A 19588-nucleotide genomic window follows, 5' to 3' on the forward strand; every position below is an offset into this window, starting at 1 on the left:
TACCGTGGTACCCCATGGGCAACGTGGTGCCTATGCAGGGTCGATTTACTGCCAACGATTTCATGACCATGTTGACTGACCAGTACAGTGTTAGTTCCCCAAAGCTGATGCCGCGTTGCAGGATGACAGGGCCCCTGTCTGCACAGCTCACACTGGCCATGACTGGTTTTTTGATTACGACGATTAGCTGTCACATCTCTCCTGGGCACCACGGTCATCAGATCTCAATATTATCAAAATTTTGTGATCTATTTTGGAAAGGAGAGTGCGTAAATGCTGTACACTTCCATCAGCATTACCTTAATTTGCCACTATATTACAGGAAGAATGGCATCAGAATCCATTGAAAACCATACATGATCAGTATTTATCCATTCCGACTGTAAGCTGTTTCGAAGTCCAACCGTTTTCCTACACCGTATTTCGAACGGTAATATGTTGTGCTTTTGGTGTTTCCATTTTTGTCCATGTCCTGTATCTCTTCTGCTGCAAGCTCTTTGCTTTCCATATTTTGAAATATCATAGTATGTACCAAAGCAAGATAAAAATTTTCAATAAACATGGACCCTTAAATACATACCTCAAGGGCTTTGAGCCCTTGTTGAACTTCGCTGTTGTTGGAACACATCTCTTTTAATGAACAAGTTCAAAAATGTTTCAAATGGCTCTAAGCACTATGGGCCTTAACATCTGAGGTCATCAGTCCCATACACTTAGAACTACCTAAACCTAACGAACCTAAGGACATCACACACATCCATGCGCGAGGCAGGATTCGAACCTGCGCGGTTCCGGACTGAAGTGCCTAGAACCGCTCGGCCACAGGGGCCGGCTAGTGAACAAGTGCTCGTAAGACTTAAGGTACACATTTTAAACCCCAAGTTTTATTGGGCATTTTATTCAGTTCCATACTACCACCTCAGAATATAGAATACTTTTATTTCAACACTCTGTATATACACATAAGTCTCTCCTAATATTAATATTTTAGCTTGCAGTCGTAAGGCGAATTTTCTCTGGTTTTTTTAGTAGATATTTCCAAACTCATTTTTGCAGTGTGTAGATGGAATCGACCGAGAGAGCTACTGATCAACATGAGTCTCATACGACTCATACGAGATCCAGTTTCAACGGAAACCGTCGGTTGGTTACTCGTTACGAACGACATCATTTTAAAAGCGGAATTTTGCGTGCCCGGTCGATTGAGTGGTCCCAAATTAGTCTAGCTCGATATTCGGTTTAGCGATATCTTCTAGCAGGAACGGTAAAAGACGAAGAATAACCAGTACTTCAGCTCCGACTTAGTAGCACTGCTGCATGGCGGTAGCACCCGGTACGGGGCAAATTAAGGACCGCAGCTGGAGTACTCTTTACGCTTCGTGTTTTAAAGCCCCTGTTAAATGTAAATGTCGTGTGACTGGGGCCTTCCGTCTGGTAGACCGTTCGCCTGGTGCAAGACTTCCGATTTGACGCCACTTCGGCGACTTCCGCGTCGATGGGGATGAAATGCTGAAGATTAGGACAACACAACACCCAGTCCCTGAGCGGAGAAAATCTCCGACCCAGCCGGGAATCGAGTCCAGGCCCTTAGGATTGAAATCCTGTCGCGCTGACCACTCATATACCGGAGGCGGACACAGCCCCTCTTAATAAATATACATAAAACGAATTTGGGACCGTTTTATCCAATGGGCTCATAAACGTCTGCTTCAAAAACCATTTTTTTTCATGGGAAACAAACCGAAGCTGTACGTTGATGCTAGGATGACTCCAGCTATATATTACAATAACCTAATTTCAAATACACTCCTGGAAATGGAAAAAAGAACACATTGACACCGGTGTGTCAGACCCACCATACTTGCTCCGGACACTGCGAGAGGGCTGTACAAGCAATGATCACACGCACGGCACAGCGGACACACCAGGAACCGCGGTGTTGGCCGTCGAATGGCGCTATCTGCGAAGCATTTGTGCACCGCCGCCGTCAGTGTCAGCCAGTTTGCCGTGGCATACGGAGCTCCATCGCAGTCTTTAACACTGGTAGCATGCCGTGACAGCGTGGACGTGAACCGTATGTGCAGTTGACGGACTTTGAGCGAGGGCATATAGTGGGCATGCAGGAGGCCGGGTGGACGTACCGCCGAATTGCTCAACACGTGGGGCGTGAGGACTCCACAGTACATCGATGTTGTCGCCAGTGGTCGGCGGAAGGTGCACGTGCCCGTCGACCTGGGACCGGACCGCAGCGACGCACGGATGCACGCCAAGACCGTAGGATCCTACGCAGTGCCGTAGGGGACCGCACCGCCACTTCCCAGCAAATTAGGGACACTGTTGCTCCTGGGGTATCGGCGAGGACCATTCGCAACCGTCTCCATGAGGCTGGGCTACGGTCCCGCACACCGCTAGGCCGTCTTCCGCTCACGCCCCAACATCGTGCAGCACGCCTCCAGTGGTGTCGCGACAGGCGTGAATGGAGGGACGAATGGAGACGTGTCATCTTCAGCGATGAGAGTCGCTTCTGCCTTGGTGCCAATGATGGTCGTATGCGTGTTTGGCGCCGTGCATACGACCGAGGCACACAGGGCCAACACCCGGCATCATGGTGTGGGGAGCGATCTCCTACACTGGCCGTACACCACTGGTGATCGTCGAGGGGACACTGAATAGTGCACGGTACATCCAAACCGTCATCGAACCCATCGTTCTACCATTCCTAGACCGGCAAGGGAACTTGCTGTTCCAACAGGACAATGCACGTCCGCATGTATCCCGTGCCACCCAACGTGCTCTAGAAGGTGTAAGTCAACTACCCTGGCCAGCAAGATCTCCGGATCTGTCCCCCATTGAGCATGTTTGGGACTGGATGAAGCGTCGTCTCACGCGGTCTGCACGTCCAGCACGAACGCTGGTCCAACTGAGGTGCCAGGTGGAAATGGCATGGCAAGCCGTTCCACAGGACTACATCCAGCATCTCTACGATCGTCTCCATGGGAGAATAGCAGCCTGCATTGCTGCGAAAGGTGGATATATACTGTACTAGTGCCGACATTGTGCATGCTCTGTTGCCTGTGTGTATGTGCCTGTGGTTCTGTCAGTGTGATCATGTGATGTATCTGACCCCAGGAATGTGTCAATAAAGTTTCCCCTTCCTGGGACAATGAATTCACGGTGTTCTTATTTTAATTTCCAGGAGTGTATATACCGAAAAATCAGAGAAAATGTGCTTAAGGGGGAAACCAGATGGCGCTATGGTTGGCCCGCTAGATGGCGCTGCCGTAGGTCAAACGGATATCAACAGCGCTTTTCTAAATAGGAACCCCCATTTTTTATTACATATTCGTGTATTACGTAAAGAAATATGAATGTTTTAGTTGGACCACTTTTTTCGCTTTGTGTTAGATGGCGCTTAATAGTCACTAACGTATGACTCACAATTTTAAACGAATAGTTGGTAACAGGTAGGTTTTTCAAATTAAAATACAGAACGTAGGTACGTTTGATCATTTTATTTCGGTTGTTCCAATGTGATACATATACTTTTGTGAACTTATCATTTCTGAGAACGCATGCTGTTACAGCGTGATTACCTGTAAATACGACATTAATGCAATAAATGCTCAAAATGATGTCCGTCAACCTCAATGCATTTGGCAATACGTGTAACGACATTCCTCTCAACAGCGAGTAGTTCGCCTTCTGTAATGTTGGCAGAGGCATTCACAATGCGCTGACGCATGTTGTCAGGCGTTGTCGGTGGATCACGATAGCAAATATCCTACAACTTGAAACACGTATGTAACATAGCAGCGATGGCGAGGCATTGTAGCATCTGTGACCAGAGAGTTTGCGCTTGACCGCGCGAGTGTTGCGAGCGGTTCTCAGTTCTCTGTCGGCAGTCGTTGCGAGTCTGTAGCTCTGTGTAGTCGTGCAGTGCAGTACGCTAGTAGTCGTCATGCAGAGCGGTCGGTCAGTAGTAGCAGCCCAGTGCGGTTGTGTGATGTAGGCGGTCGGCAACACTGGTCAAGATGCTGAATGAGGTACACTATTAATTAATATAATCATTAGATAATGTAAAAATCTATTTACTGTAATTATTCTCCAACAAGTCCCCCAATAATAATTTTTATTTCAAAAGCATTTTTCAAAAAATTTATTTTTTATTGAGCTAAAGATTTCGTTGCACTTCCCATTTCATTCCACTTCTTTTGAAGAAAAATTTCAGTAAATTCACAGAAAAAAGGAATATTATTATTTGCAATGCAGTTCCTCCAAGCCGTGCGCAGAAATAAGAGCAGAAATTTGACATCCAGTTATTCTGAGGTAAGACTTTAATTCTGATTGTTTTACACAGGGCCAAAGACCGATGTTTCGGTTTAATTGAATTTTCTTGTCACTGAATGGACTTTAATTTTTTGGTGAAGAATTTATATTTGAGTCAGATTGCGAATTTCACATTTTTGTTCCCATTGTCAGTACATTTCATTGTGGGCAGGTTACGCATAGCGCAATGTCCATTAGTATTCATAAATAATGTTGTCATTCGTGTAAATTTTTGTGGGGAGGTTACACTCGGCTCCCATTTCTATTAAGTATTGTCTTTTATTTCTTTTAAAATTCGGTGGGGAGGTTACACTTGGCGACACCCAGTCCAGGATCGAATTTCGTTGAGAGTCTTTTGAAAAACAGTCACATATCTGCTCTTATTTGCTTAAGTATAATTAGGATTTGGCGCTACGCTTTTATTAATCTTGTGACTTTCTCTCTACAGGTCAACGGCAATTTGTTGCTTTGTTGTATTTGTGTGTTGCTTTTGCATATGTGCTTAATTGTTTTGTGAATAATTTTGACTATTGTTAAAATGCCGCGAAAGACTGTGAATAGTGTATCGCGAGGTATTATGAATGAAATTACCGACGCAAACAACTTTACCGATAGGACATGTGACACGCAGTGTAATGATGACAATCCTGCGTTCACTAACAATCAGTGCATTACAACCACTAGTGATGACTTTTACCTTGATAATGAACAAACGAACTCAATTGTCTCGTCTGTTAATTTGACGACAATTGATGACGCGGAGCGCTCTATTGTAATGAGCGCTGCCGAGCTTAACACACCCGATTTGGAAAATTTAAGTGACGAACAGACGAATTTGTCTAATGAAAATGAACAGGATACACAAAGTAAGACGGATTTATTTAATTCCGAAATAGTGAGTGACAGTGTACATCGGACTGATAATCCTTTTTGTAAGTTGCAAAATGACCAAATGGTCACACAAAGTGCGGCAACTGCAGGTACATCATTAAACAGTACTGAGAATAGAAATGCTAATTTTGGTTCGGATCAAATTATGACACTATTGCTGCAACGAATTAACCAAATGATGGAAAACCAAGACAACAGTAGTAAAGAGTTCAAACAACAATTTAGTGAACAGAACGAAAAATTAGACAAACAAAGTGAAGATTTTAAACAACTTAGTGAACAGGTCAAACAACAGAATGAAAAACAAAGTGAAGATTTTAGACAACTTAGGGAAGATAACAAACAGCTAAATGAAAAATTAGACGACAATTCTAGACAGCTTAGTGAACAAATTAGAGCTGTTGCCGCGCAGTGTCATGACACTAAGGAACAGTTGCGCGTGGAAATTGAGGGTTGTTCACAAAAAAATAGCGAAGAAATTAAGTCTGTTGCGCAAGAATTAAGGGAAATGCAAACAGCCGCGACAGATACACTCAGAGACGAAATTAGCGGAGTCGCTAAACAATGCTCTGAAAAAGCTACACAATTACGGGACGAGTTTAGAACAATGACGGTAGAACTTTCGCGCACTGTGGACGCAAAGATAGACGCGAAATTCGAACAGCAGAACACTCAGATTAACGAGCGCTTTAATCAGCACATTCAGAACAGTGATACGCGTTTCCGCAGATTTATTCAGGATCAAAACAAAGTAAAACGACAAGTCATGGAAACAATCACTGCACAAAGACAAGAGGACAAACGTAAAATGTTCGCGAAAGCGAAGACGTATGTAGACAATAATATTACTACAGTGTCCGACAAAATTAACACCATAGAACAGTTGAACGCGGAATTACGGGATGAAATTACTGATCTTAAATCAAAAACAGATACACACACAGTAAATATTCAAACAGTGACAGATAGATTCGAACAATTAGATCTAACACAGGATTGCGATGTCATCAAAGCTGATGTTAAAAAACTGAGCGAAACTACGCGTAAGTTGCAAAAACAGATTAATGCGTCCGATTCTAAAACCGATGATCAGGCAAAAATACTGACAGAAAAATATGATGAATTGGCCAGTCGTATTGATGCTATCGAAAGTGCGAATGACAATAAATCAGACGATACTGCACCGGTTTCATTTAACCAAACACCTGAATTTCAAAATTTACAGCAGACAATTAATGAGATCGATTCATCTAACAATACGTTACGTAGGAAGTTGTCAAATTTACAACAAGAAGTAACAGAGATCAAAAACATTTCAGTTAATAACATACCACAACAGGCGCCACTTTATGAGCATGTGTCAGACTCACGCAGCGCGTATAATTTGGGTAATCTGCAGAGAGTACGGGACTTAGATTCCGAACAACCACAGTTCAATAGATACTCTTACGATCCTGAACCTGTTGCATCACACAGAGATGATAATTTCGATTACAAACATTTTCTGTCAGTAAGAAAGTTCAAAATATTTAAAACCGATAGAACGCAGATTCACCCACTGGATTGGATGCAACAGTTTAGCTTTGCTCTTCCACCGACTTGGCCTGTAACACATAAACTTGAATTTATTTGCAGTTTTTTGGAAGGCGAACCGGCAACTCGTATGAGACCAATCGCGAGACAGTGTTACTCGGTAGAGGAATTTCAGAATGCTTTTCTGTCAGCGTACTGGTCGAAGACGACACAGCGCGGAATTAAAGATCAACTAATTAGTTTGCCAAACTATGAAAACTCAAATTTTCCCAGTGTGACGCAATTTTTTGAGCACATGGTACAACAAAACCAATACCTGAGTGAACCGTACAGTGAATCCGCACTTATACAATTATGCATTTCCAAATTACCACGGTCATTACGAGTGTCACTTCTAACGGGTCAGCAAAAAGAAAACATTTCAGCATTCAGAGATCTTTTACAGCTCTTGGAAGTACAGCAATCTGATTATTCTTTTGTAAACAAAAACTTTTTAAGTAACAACCAAGGTCAACATCCGTACTGCAATTATGATCAGGGACGTAATTCCAATCGGAAAGAGAACAGACGTTTTAGGAACGACAACTACCAAAACTTTAATAACAGACAGAATTCAGATTATCAATATCGTCAAAATTTTCAGCAACAGGAAACACATTTTGGTAACAATAGACGTTTTCCACCACAACAGTATGAAAGTCAGCCGGTTGGAATACATAACCAACAATGTAAAGCACAAGGTCAACCAGGCTTTAATGTTCCGCCGCGTGCGCATATAGCCCAAGATCCAACAAATAGTAACGCGCGGCAACAAGGAAACAATTACGCACAGAGAAGACAGTATTTCAATGCCTATCGTAATGCACCGTATAGGAATGACTATCACGACAGACGTAAAAACGATGAGCAGAATTATCAGCGTACATATAATAACAGTCGGTCTCACCAGCAACAAAATAATCAACAAGGACCTATTCTCATGAATGAACCCGACAGTAGGTACCATCCAGAACGTAATACGTCTGGAAGAAGTAATAGGACAGTTCAAATAGTCGAAATGCCACAACATCCTCCTAATAATAATAACGCGTCAGATAGAATCTGACTAGATACTGCACAGATCGCATCTCCCAATAATACAAGCACTACTTTAGACACGCAAAATGTTGTTCACGAAAATGTAATTACGTTTGACGACATCAGAGACACTCTTTTACAGGAAAGACCAGTTATTCAGAAAACCATTTCACATCCTGTTATCGAAATTAAAATTGGTTCATCGAAATTCTCGGCAGTAATTGATTCCGGATCACCAATATCAGTAATAAATGAGGAGACTTTCAACGAGTGCAACAAAGAGAATACCTATCCGACATTACCTTTAGGCAAAACAAAAGTGAAAGGAGCAGTACCGAGTAAAGGAGTAGACGTTAAATTACAGACGCATTTATCATTTTGTATCGCAGGTCACACGTTTCACTCTAATTTTTGGATTGTTCCTTTATTGACAACAGACGTTATTTTAGGCACGAATTTTCTGGTACAACACGACGCAGTTATCGATTTTCAGAATTCTTATTTAATGTTAAAGGATGAAAATGTACAACTTGCTTTAGAATTTCAGCACTCATTATCTGCGGAAGAACAAACAATCAACCGCACAGAGGTCATTTCCGCAACGCGTGACAGAGACTGTAATCCCACATTGTTAACGGATACGTACGTACACAACTATAATACTCCAGACGAAGCTGACTACGACGTTATGCAGTTAATTTCTGATAAGGTTAAAGAGAGCAGTGCAACTACAGACGACGAACGAACGCAATTACACAAAATTCTTTTACAGCAAGCTCCAGTTTTTGACAACATTCCTGGTACTATGTCCGGCTTTATGTATGAATTTCAAGTCAAACCGCACGACACATTTAAAGCAAAGCATTATCCTATTCCATACATTCACAGAGAACAGGTTAAAAAAGAATTGCAGGATATGCTTGATCAAGGAATTATTGAACCAGCAGTTAGTCCGTACATAAACCCGCTACATATTGTTAAGAAAAAAGATGGCTCACTTCGCCTTGTACTTGATTCACGTCACATTAATGACGTTATTATTAACGAAACAGATCGACCACAGACACTAGAGGAACTTTTACAGAAATTTCATGGTACAGCTATTTATTCTACACTAGATTTGAAATCGGGATTTTGGCAAATTCAACTTCATCCGAACTGCAGAAAATATACAGCTTTTCTCTGTTTCGGCGACTGTTATCAATTTTGCAAACTACCGTTCGGCTTAACTATTTCTTCTGCAGCTTTTATTCGCGGTTTGAACACTATACTTCCGACAGAACTTAAAGACAGAATTACGACGTATGTAGACGACATTCTTATCGCAGAAGCCAACTGGTCCGAACACAATCTGATTCTTGAACAACTGTTACAAACTTTTCATGCACAAGGACTTACAGTTAATCTTAGTAAATCGCACTTTGGCAAAACTTCCATAAAATTTCTTGGACACGTAATTTCAGCAGAAGGCATTGCACCTGATCCGGAAAAACTTCAAGCTCTACGTGACATTACCGTTCCTACGACGAAGAAGCAATTACGCAGTTTTTTGGGATTAATTAACTTTTTTCGTAAATTTATTCACCATTCTGCTTTAGACACGCCTAGACTATGCCAATTAACAGGTAAAAACAGTATTTGGTCTTGGGATAAGCAAGCACACTCTGAATTCATGAACCTGAAACATGCTTTGTTGAATGCACCACTTTTATCGCACCCAGATCTTACCAGAAATTTTTCCATTGCCACTGACAGTTCCAATACCGCTTTAGGCGTACACATTTTCCAGGAAATTGAAGAAGACGGTTCTACAGTAATTAAAAACATCGCATTTGCAAGTCGCATTCTGTCACCTGCTGAACGAAATTACTCTGTTACAGAATTGGAAACATTATGTGTTGTATGGGCTTTTACGAGATTTAGGCACTTTCTTTATGGCAGACATACCACCGTTTACACAGACCACAGAGCGATACAATTTTTACTTTCGGCTAAACTCACTCACGACAGGTTAAGCAGATGGAAACTATATTTACAAGAATTTAATTTTACAATAGTTCACATTCCCGGCACACAAAATGTTATAGCAGACGCACTATCGCGTTCTCTCGGCAACAATCAGCAAGACGTAGCAACCAACTTCTGCAAAACAAATTTCAGTGTCATGTACATTCAGCAAGTTGCATTTGAAAACTTTATTTCATCGTCATTACAGGACATAGCACAAGAACAAAACAAAGACAATGTGTGGAAAGAAATTAAACACCTTTGGCAAGATAAGAATAATGTTACGATTAGGAACCACTACACAGTACGCAATGACATTCTGTTTCGCCGCTCTCATCCTGACAGCAACAGTTGGTTATTATGCATACCTGACGAACTGGTTAACAAATTAATTTGGTACATTCATTTAAGCTACGCACATTACGGAGCACGAAAATGTTTTCTTATACTGAGACAGAACTGTTATTTTACTAACATGGAAAAACGTATACGACGAGTTTTAGCGTCTTGTAAAATTTGCCAGAAAGCTAAATCAGACACCACTTCACATATTCCTCATTTATATCCCATTGTACCTGTTAAATTAAGACATATGGCCGCAGTAGATATTTTTGGTCCGATTCCGAGAACTAACAGAGGTTTTTGCTACATCTTTGTCGCTGTTGAGCTCACTTCAAAATTTGTTACTTTCACTCCATTACGCAAAGCTACTGCTAAAACTGTTTCGAAAGCATTTGTAAAACATTTTCTATCTCATGTAGGGCATGTAATGAAAGTAATTTCTGATAATGGATCACAATTTCGTAGTAGCGTATGGACACGCATGTTACGAGCTAGAAACATTTCTCCGATCTATATATCCAAGTACCACGCTTCTTCGAACCCCTGTGAAAGATTAATGAAAGAAATTGGTAAACTGTGCCGAATATACTGCCACAAAAGACATATTGATTGGGACACACACATATTCTCATTCCAAGATGTAATTAATTCCATTCCAAATGAATCCACTATGCTATCTCCGTCTGTTATACTGAAAAATGCTGAACCACCTAACAAAATTAAAGAATTAATAACATTTCCTACATCTCGTCGATTACGACACCACGAAATAATTGACATTGCGCTGAACAACATCAAACGTGCCGCAGAGCGCCGGAGAAGACAGCAAAAACAGGTTTGTACACGCCGTGACTTTCACGTTGGACAGAAGATACTAGTACGTACACACTATTTATCCAGCAAATTAAAAGGTAAGTGCAGTAAATTTGAACTTCTATACGCAGGTCCGTATCGGATTCGCAGCATCCCTCACCCCAATGTTGTACACGTCGAAACTTTGAGAACTAGAAAATCGAAAGGCAATCACCATATCTCAAACATTAAACCGTTTATTGAGTGAAACCACTGTATTATTCAACACACTATGATGCCATTTACTAATGCAATTATTTCACGTGACTAATTACTGATGATTATCGTATTTTTTCTTGGCAAGTGCCCGGCAAGGTAAGGTTAGCAGGTCGCTTTTCTTGTCGTTACACATCAGACCGTGCACATTTTCCACTTTTTTGTGTATATGATTGTACTCCAGTTTTGTTTGTATGCACTATGAAATAGTTAAGATATAACACACACCAGTCGACTTTGACATTTTTTTTGCCTTATGACATCTCAACATCGTGACTGTTTCACATTTTTTTTTTTTTTTTTGCTGCTGCATTGTATTATTCTGTGTATATTTTGCATCTGAACACTGTCAATGTCTTTGACATATTACGTTTTCTGTCATGTTATGCTGTATGCTTAAGTATGTTACCATAAACCAGTCATTATTTAGTGGGTATATGATTTAAATGCAAGACATTAATCTCTGTTCATCAATTTCAGAAAGAAATGATGTATGTAAGAAATAAATCCAACAGAAATGGGAATTTCACCTACGGAATGAACGAAAGGAGATGCAATAACTTTATGAGGAAGAGTAAATGGATCAGGATTAACAAACATTAACAAGAATATACATTACTCATCACAGAATAGCAGTCTTAACTAATTTTTTCTTTCAGAATACAAGGTGATTGATGCAGGCTGTCAGACTGAACTACACATCTTAGTTTTAGTGATGAAATATGCTAGAGATAAGGAATAGTTATGTAATGAGTAATGAAGTGATTTTTTGCAGATGATAATGAATACTGATGAATAATGATGAAGGATATGATGTTATGAATAATGAAGTTTTTCTTTACAGGTGATGATAATAATGAAGTTATGATAATGTGGATAATGAAGTGATTGATAATGAAGTTTTTTCTTTACAGATGAGGATAATGTTGAAGTTTTATATTTATGCTATGTAGTTATTTAAGTATTTGTTGCAGTTTGCTTTGACAGCAGGTGTTATATTGCATAGTAGGATGACGGAAAGTTTTGGAAAGGACAGCTATGGAACACATTTTTATACACATTTCACTACCTGTTAATTCGACGTTCACTACTTTTCAGCATAGTATGCGTTTCTTCTTTCAGGCCAATAATCCATTTTGTATTTTTTTCCAGGAGAAGTTTTTCATGATACTTGCTAAACCTGTTACTTATTATACCTGTTCTAGTACTTGCATTTTTTTTGTATTTTTACCCATTTGTGTTTATCATTTATAAATGTGATCACATATACTGCCTTGTTACATAACCTTGCTACAGCTGACTCATGACGAATGACGTTACCTATCCTCGTTCGCAGCAATAGGTCAAAAGCAAATAGTGTTATGCCTCAGCAATTAATTATCGATCCCAACGCAATGCATTGCTAACAAAAAAAAAAAAAAGGTATTACCAGTCCCAAATAGTGACACCAGTTTGAGACAATTCTGAATAATACTGATTAGCTCTGAATAGTACGTCACTTGAGTAATGACTTCTTAATGAGACAAAAAAAAAAAAGGTATATATTTAAGATAATGCTTTGTCACTAGCTAATAACTGCCACTGTTTATTGTAATGAGACTACTTATAGTGCCTGTGATTATTAATGCTTTGATTGTAATTAACTGATTTTAATAATGACTTTGTAATGATCTGGATACTACTGAATGAGGAACACTGTTTATTGTAATGAGTACTTATAATGCCCATGATTATTAATGCTATGACTAATTAGCTGATTTTTAATAATGACTTCGTAATAATCTGAATAATACTGAATGATGATTCTATTCAATACTTGCTGGCCACTGAGTGCCAATAATTAATGTCACTCCACGAATTGTTATTAATTATGCCATTGATTAGCTCTTGTTTCCAATGTTGATACTTTGTAACCAGAAAGGAATGTGACTGTTTAATAATGCTTTGTAATTAGGAAAAGGCTAATGATTATTATTGGAATGACAAATGATTAATCAACTGTAATTAGGAGAAGGTTAATGATTCTTAATTATACTCTGTAACTGAAAAGAATGCGATTATTTCATAATACTTTGTAACCAGGAAAAGAAGGCTACTGATTCTATGTAAAACAATTAATGAACATTTTTCTGTAATACTGCATACTTAGTACAGAAATGTTCAATAACTGGGCTATGAATGCCGCAAACTACTAATGAAGACTGTAATTGTCAATGGTATGTGACATAATGTCCTTCACCTCATGAGCTAACTACCCTGAATTATTGCAATGTCCATTTGTCCTGTTTATCCTAGTGATCATGGAGCACTATATTTGGTTTTGCACTAATTCTACGTTGGTGTGCCTTGTAAGAGAGTGGTGTTGACACGACATGCTGTCCACCACCGTGAGCGATGAAGACATTATTATGGTCCCACGGTTTGGTGTACGTAATGTACTGCCAAAATGAAAACATGGAACATTACTACGACAGTTCAGTGTCTTGGCTACACTGATAAATTCTGATGGGAAAAGAACTTCAAGTTGTGTCACTTGGTGTTGTACTTCTGTGGAAAGATATGGACTTTCAGAACAGCTGTGTGCAATCTAAAGTGCTACAACCATGATGCAATCCTTCCCTTTCCTATCCTGATTCTTGTCACATAAAGAAAAAAATTTTTTGGTAACATCATTTATGTTCATAGGTTATACATTTTTCGATTCGCTGAACTCCAATGCGAGTACACTTATGTCACTTGTCATCATGATATTTTTTCTTACCAGTCTGTTTATTTATTCTGAATATGCTAAAGAATTTTTTCAGTGCCTGTGCACTTTGTTATCTGTCAAATAATTTGTATATGCATTTTTTCTGATTTGCTACTATGTTTTGTACTCACATTTGTCATTGTCTGATATATTTTGTACTTAGTGCGTGTGCACAACGTTTAAATATTCTGTAAGTTGAAGAATTTTGTTAATTAAAGAAAAATTTTGCCGCGCTTGGCAAGTCCAAATGACTCACCATCGCTGCCAAATTTTTGCCCCCCCCCCAGTGGAGGGTTATGAAACACGTATGTAACATAGCAGCGATAGCGAGGCATTGTAGCATCTGTGACCAGAGAGTTTGCGCTTGACCGCGCGAGTGTTGCGAGCGGTTCTCAGTTCTCTGTCGGCAGTCGTTGCGAGTCTGTAGCTTTGTGTAGTCGTGCAGTGCAGTACGCTAGTAGTCGTCATGCAGAGCGGTCGGTCAGTAGTAGCAGCCCAGTGCGGTTGTGTGATGTAGGCGGTCGGCAACACTGGTCAAGATGCTGAATGAGGTACACTATTAATTAATATAATCATTAGATAATGTAAAAATCTATTTACTGTAATTATTCTCCAACAAGTCCCCCAATAATAATTTTTATTTCAAAAGCATTTTTCAAAAAATTTATTTTTTATTGAGCTAAAGATTTCGTTGCACTTCCCATTTCATTCCACTTCTTTTGAAGAAAAATTTCAGTAAATTCACAGAAAAAAGGAATATTATTATTTGCAATGCAGTTCCTCCAAGCCGTGCGCAGAAATAAGAGCAGAAATTTGATATCCAGTTATTCTGAGGTAAGACTTTAATTCTGATTGTTTTACACAGGGCCAAAGACCGATGTTTCGGTTTAATTGAATTTTCTTGTCACTGAATGGACTTTAATTTTTTGGTGAAGAATTTATATTTGAGTCAGATTGCGAATTTCACATTTTTGTTCCCATTGTCAGTACATTTCATTGTGGGCAGGTTACGCATAGCGCAATGTCCATTAGTATTCATAAATAATGTTGTCATTCGTGTAAATTTTTGTGGGGAGGTTACACTCGGCTCCCATTTCTATTAAGTATTGTCTTTTATTTCTTTTAAAATTCGGTGGGGAGGTTACAAACTTTCCCCACAGAAAGAAATCCGGAGACGTCAGATCCGGTGAACGTGAAGGCCATGGTATGGTGCTTCGACGACCAATCCACCTGTCACGAAAAATGCTATTCAATACCGCTTCAACCGCACGCGAACTATGTGCCGGACATCCAACATTTTGGAAGTACATCGCCATTCTGTCACGCAGTGAAACATCTTGTAGTAACATCGGTAGAGCACTACGTAGGAAATCAACATACATTGCACCATTTAGACTGCCATCGATAAAATGGGGGCCAATTATCCTTCCTCCCATAATGCCACACCATACATTAACCTGCCAAGGTCGACTTGTCGCAGCCATCGTGGATTTTCCCTTGCCCAATAGTGCATATTATGCCGGTTTACCTTACCGCTGTTGCTGAATGACGCTTCGTCGTTAAATAGAACGCGTGCAAAAAATCCGTCATCGTCCCGTAATTTCTCTTGTATCCAGTGGTAGAACTGTACACTACGTTGAAAGACGTCGCCATGCAATTCCTGGTGCATAGAAATATGGTACGGGTGAATCGATGTTGATGTAGCATTCTCAACACCGACGTTTTTGAGATTCCCGATTCTCGCGCAATTTGTCTGCTATGATGTGCGGATTAGCCGCGACAGCAGCTAAACCATCTACTTGGGCATCATAATTTGTTGCAGGTCGTGGTTGACGTTTCACATGTGGCTGAACAATTCCTGTTTCCTTAAATAACGTAACTATTCGGCGAACGGCCCGAACACTTGGATGATGTCGTCCAGGATACCGAGCAGCATAGATAGCACACGCCCGTTGGGCATTTTGTTCACAATAGCCATACATAAACACGATATAGACCTTGTCCGCAATATGTATACTGTCCATTTTAACACGGGTAGTGTATCACGAAGCAAATACCGTCCGCACTGGCGAATGTTACGTGATACCACGTACTTACACGTTTGTGAATATTACAGCGCCATCTATCACAAAGCGAAAAAAGTGGTCCAACTAAAACATTCATATTTCTTTACATACTACACGAATGTGTAATAAAAAAATCGGGGTTCCTATTTTAAAAAAACGCAGTTGATATCCGTTTGCCCAATGGCAGCGCCATCTAGCGGGCCAAGTATAGCGCCATCTGATTTTCCCCCTTCAAGCTAGACGAGTTTCGTTCTTTGTAGCTTTTTCGTTTGATGCTTATTTCACGACATATTTGGCCCGGTCACTATCAATAGACCACCCTATATATATATATATATATATATATATATATATATATATATATATATATCTGTGTGTGTGTGTGTGTGTGTGTGTGTGTGTGTGACATAGTTACGTAATTCAAGTAGAATGTGTAATTGAGGTACAGCGTCTCTTAAGAATGAAAACGAGTATGTTTTTTTACGCCTGAAAATGAATGTGTGTATCATGTTATGATTAAATACAGTTTTATTATTTTTTGTCATTAGCTCTAACAAAATATCTTGTTAACATGTAACGAGTTGAAGAGAAAATAAAAATTATGTTCGAAAAGTCTTCCAAATAATAAACAAAATCTTTACTCACAACCATTATCATAGAAAATTTTAACGGAAATCATCGGTTTCGGCAGGCAATGGCCATCTTCAAATATACAGAAAAGTAGCTCTTCATTCATGAAAAAAGGAAAGAGTGTTAACTTAACAGAAATTTCGTAAACTATGCTTATTAAGTGAAGCAGTTTGTAGATAACTGTGTAGCATTCATAATTTAATCGTTCCGCACTTGTCTTTTTTACGAGTGGAGAACGGTTGTTGTTGATGAACCTATTTGATACAGAGAATTGTCTAGTAGATGTTTTATTTGTATCTATGCTGATCAGTAAAGGAATTTTTCTAACTAGAACTACTTTTTCCACTTACAGGTGAAACGGCAAAAAAAGATTCTATTGAAGTAGTTCAGGCGATGAGGGACTACTACGGAGACATAGTGAAATTGGATGGTTTTCCTGGAAAACCGACAGTGGTGATGTTGTTTAATGCAGATGATATCGAGAAAGTAAGTATACAGATTACACTTATCATAGCTGTCACAATTAAATGATTCTGCTTTTTCCCCAAAGTCAAGTGTCTTTCAAACTTAATTCGTACTGTCAGTCAGCTGGTCTTCGTTGAAAACACCTTATATAAATATAAAGCTACTACTTTTAAAGCTATGCGAAGTGCATCTCACGGCCTGGGCTTTGAAATATCCCGTTTCGAAAGTTAAGCGAGTCATTGTGGCATCAGTTTTACACTCAGAAGAGGAGTATGGGCTATTTTTTGAAACTTACCACGGATTAAAACTGTGTACTGCACTCGGACCCAAACCCAATCTTTCCTCTAGCAATCATGATAGATTTTCACCTATCAAGACATGTCTTCCATGCTGCTCTCAAGGCTCCAGTCAACATATACATCAATAATAGGCACATCACTTCACAGAGGGTACTACTGGTGCATCACTCCACCTCTTCCTCTTCAATTCGTGAATGTAGTGTGCGAGGAACTACTGTTGATAACCTCCCGTACCAGCTCTAGTTTATCTGATTTTTCAGTCGTGGTAATTTCATGAGATGTGTGTACCACAGAAAACTATTGTATCCTTTAGTGAAGGACGGGTAATATACAGTATTACTGAAATCAAAACTGAACAACGTGATAAGAAGAACACGAGAGACGTGGTCGGACTGAAAAGTAAGTAAGGCAGGCATTAGACAGTCTTGGGTAGTTAAGCCATGTCTCCTGGCTCCTAGCTCTGATGCCAACAGCTTCTTTTATCAGTCATAGCGGCTGGAGGCTTCCGATATAAGAAGTCATCTTAGGTCTGTCAAAAGCCTTCTTAAAATACGACGAAGAATCTTATAGACGCTGAGTGAATCCTTTCGTCATTGAGGAGACAAGTTTTCCCTAAACGTGGAGCAAACAGCGAAGGCAATCATCAAAAGTGAGCTCCAAGCAATAGACACCAATGAATTAAAAGACAGGCAAAGTGAATCCACAGGACACGCAGAACTCTAACAAAAAATTGTGATGATCAATTTCAGAAGTAACTTAGATCTCTGGGTGGAGCTTGCTCCCTTTGGGCATATCAGGAGGACGAAGAGACGAAGAATAAAGCTGTCATTCTGAGCATCGGTACATCTAAAGCTATGTGGAAACTGGAGAATCTAAACGGAGTGGTACATAGGGAAACTTGATATAGGTTTCTGAGTCGATGAGAGAATGACCACACTTTCTCCTTTCTTTAGTAAATTGCTCTACATCATTTAATGAATTTACATTAGAAGCTCTGAAAAGCGGTAGGTCAGTGAATGGTGTATCAGATGTTCGTATCGGAATAAGTAGTAAGTAAGGCAATAGGGCGGGTTACTAACAAGGAAACCAGCGACGAAACTATTCATCTGAGGATTGAAACTAAGGCAATGGAAAAGACCATTGTAGATGTTTATATGTCCAGATGATGAGAAAATGGAGAAAAAACAGTGGAAATAAAAAAATTGATAAAATATATTGATATGGAGAAAGAAGTGCAAATCTGACAGTCCCAGGAGATTGGGGCGCTATTATAGGGGAGACAATGCAAGTTAAATGACTTATTGAGCATTGTACATCAATTACCAGGTAATACTGATAGAAATGATACAAAATATCCAAGGACGAGCGGCGCGCTTCGTCACGGGATCCTTTAGTCGGTGCAAGAGCGTTACTGAGATGCTCAACAAACTCCATAGGTAACCGTTATAAGAGGGGTGATGTGTATCACGGAAAGGTTTACTATTGAAATTTCGAGGGAGGACTTTCCGAGAAGAGTCGGATAACATATTAATTCCTCTCACAAACATATCGCCTAATGACCACGATGAGAAAATTCGGAAAATTAGGTCCATTACAGAGGCTTACCGATGACCATCCTTCCCAAGCGCCATTCGCGAGTGAAACAAGGTACAGGGATCAATTAGTGGTATCAGAGCCAGCCTTTGTGACACACAGGTGGATTGCAGAGTGTGATGTAGAAGTAGATGTAAGTTTACTAGAAAATATGCCTTAATGGGAAGGAAGTGACAGGGTGGGAGACTTCCAGCGTTCTGTATTGGTTCCAAGTGATAGTAGCGAATGCTCTCTTCTGAAGAGAGGAAGAGATACGATGCACTCACTAGTAGGGGAAAAATGTGGCGGAATGGGGTTCTTAATTTTCAACACTCATTTTGCGGTTCAAAAACTAGTAAGTCGTTATTAAATTTGTTCAGACCTATTCAGAATAGTATTATTTTTATATAATCACACCATACCAATGCTTAATTATACAACTTTACATTTTTATTGAGAAAATTATAAAACGGTAATGTGCTCTGCTTTGCTAGATGGGTTGGGCAAAAATGTGGAATAATATTTCACACACAAAATTAGCCATAAATGAAAATCTAACGGTT

At 39.7% G+C, this 19588-nt stretch overlaps 1 protein-coding gene across 1 annotated transcript in view; it reads left to right on the forward strand.

Annotated features, from left to right (window-relative positions):
- The window catches only part of LOC126482390 (probable cytochrome P450 301a1, mitochondrial), a 230564-nt gene that overhangs the window by 44745 nt on the left and 166231 nt on the right, over window positions 1-19588 (forward strand). Inside the window, exon 3 of the mRNA XM_050106497.1 lies at window positions 17042-17175. Within this exon, the coding sequence (XP_049962454.1) occupies window positions 17042-17175 (134 nt within the window). The remainder of the gene's footprint in view (window positions 1-17041; window positions 17176-19588) is intronic.

This window comes from Schistocerca serialis, chromosome 5 (assembly GCF_023864345.2).
Source record: "Schistocerca serialis cubense isolate TAMUIC-IGC-003099 chromosome 5, iqSchSeri2.2, whole genome shotgun sequence".
Lineage (NCBI taxonomy): Eukaryota > Metazoa > Arthropoda > Insecta > Orthoptera > Acrididae > Schistocerca > Schistocerca serialis.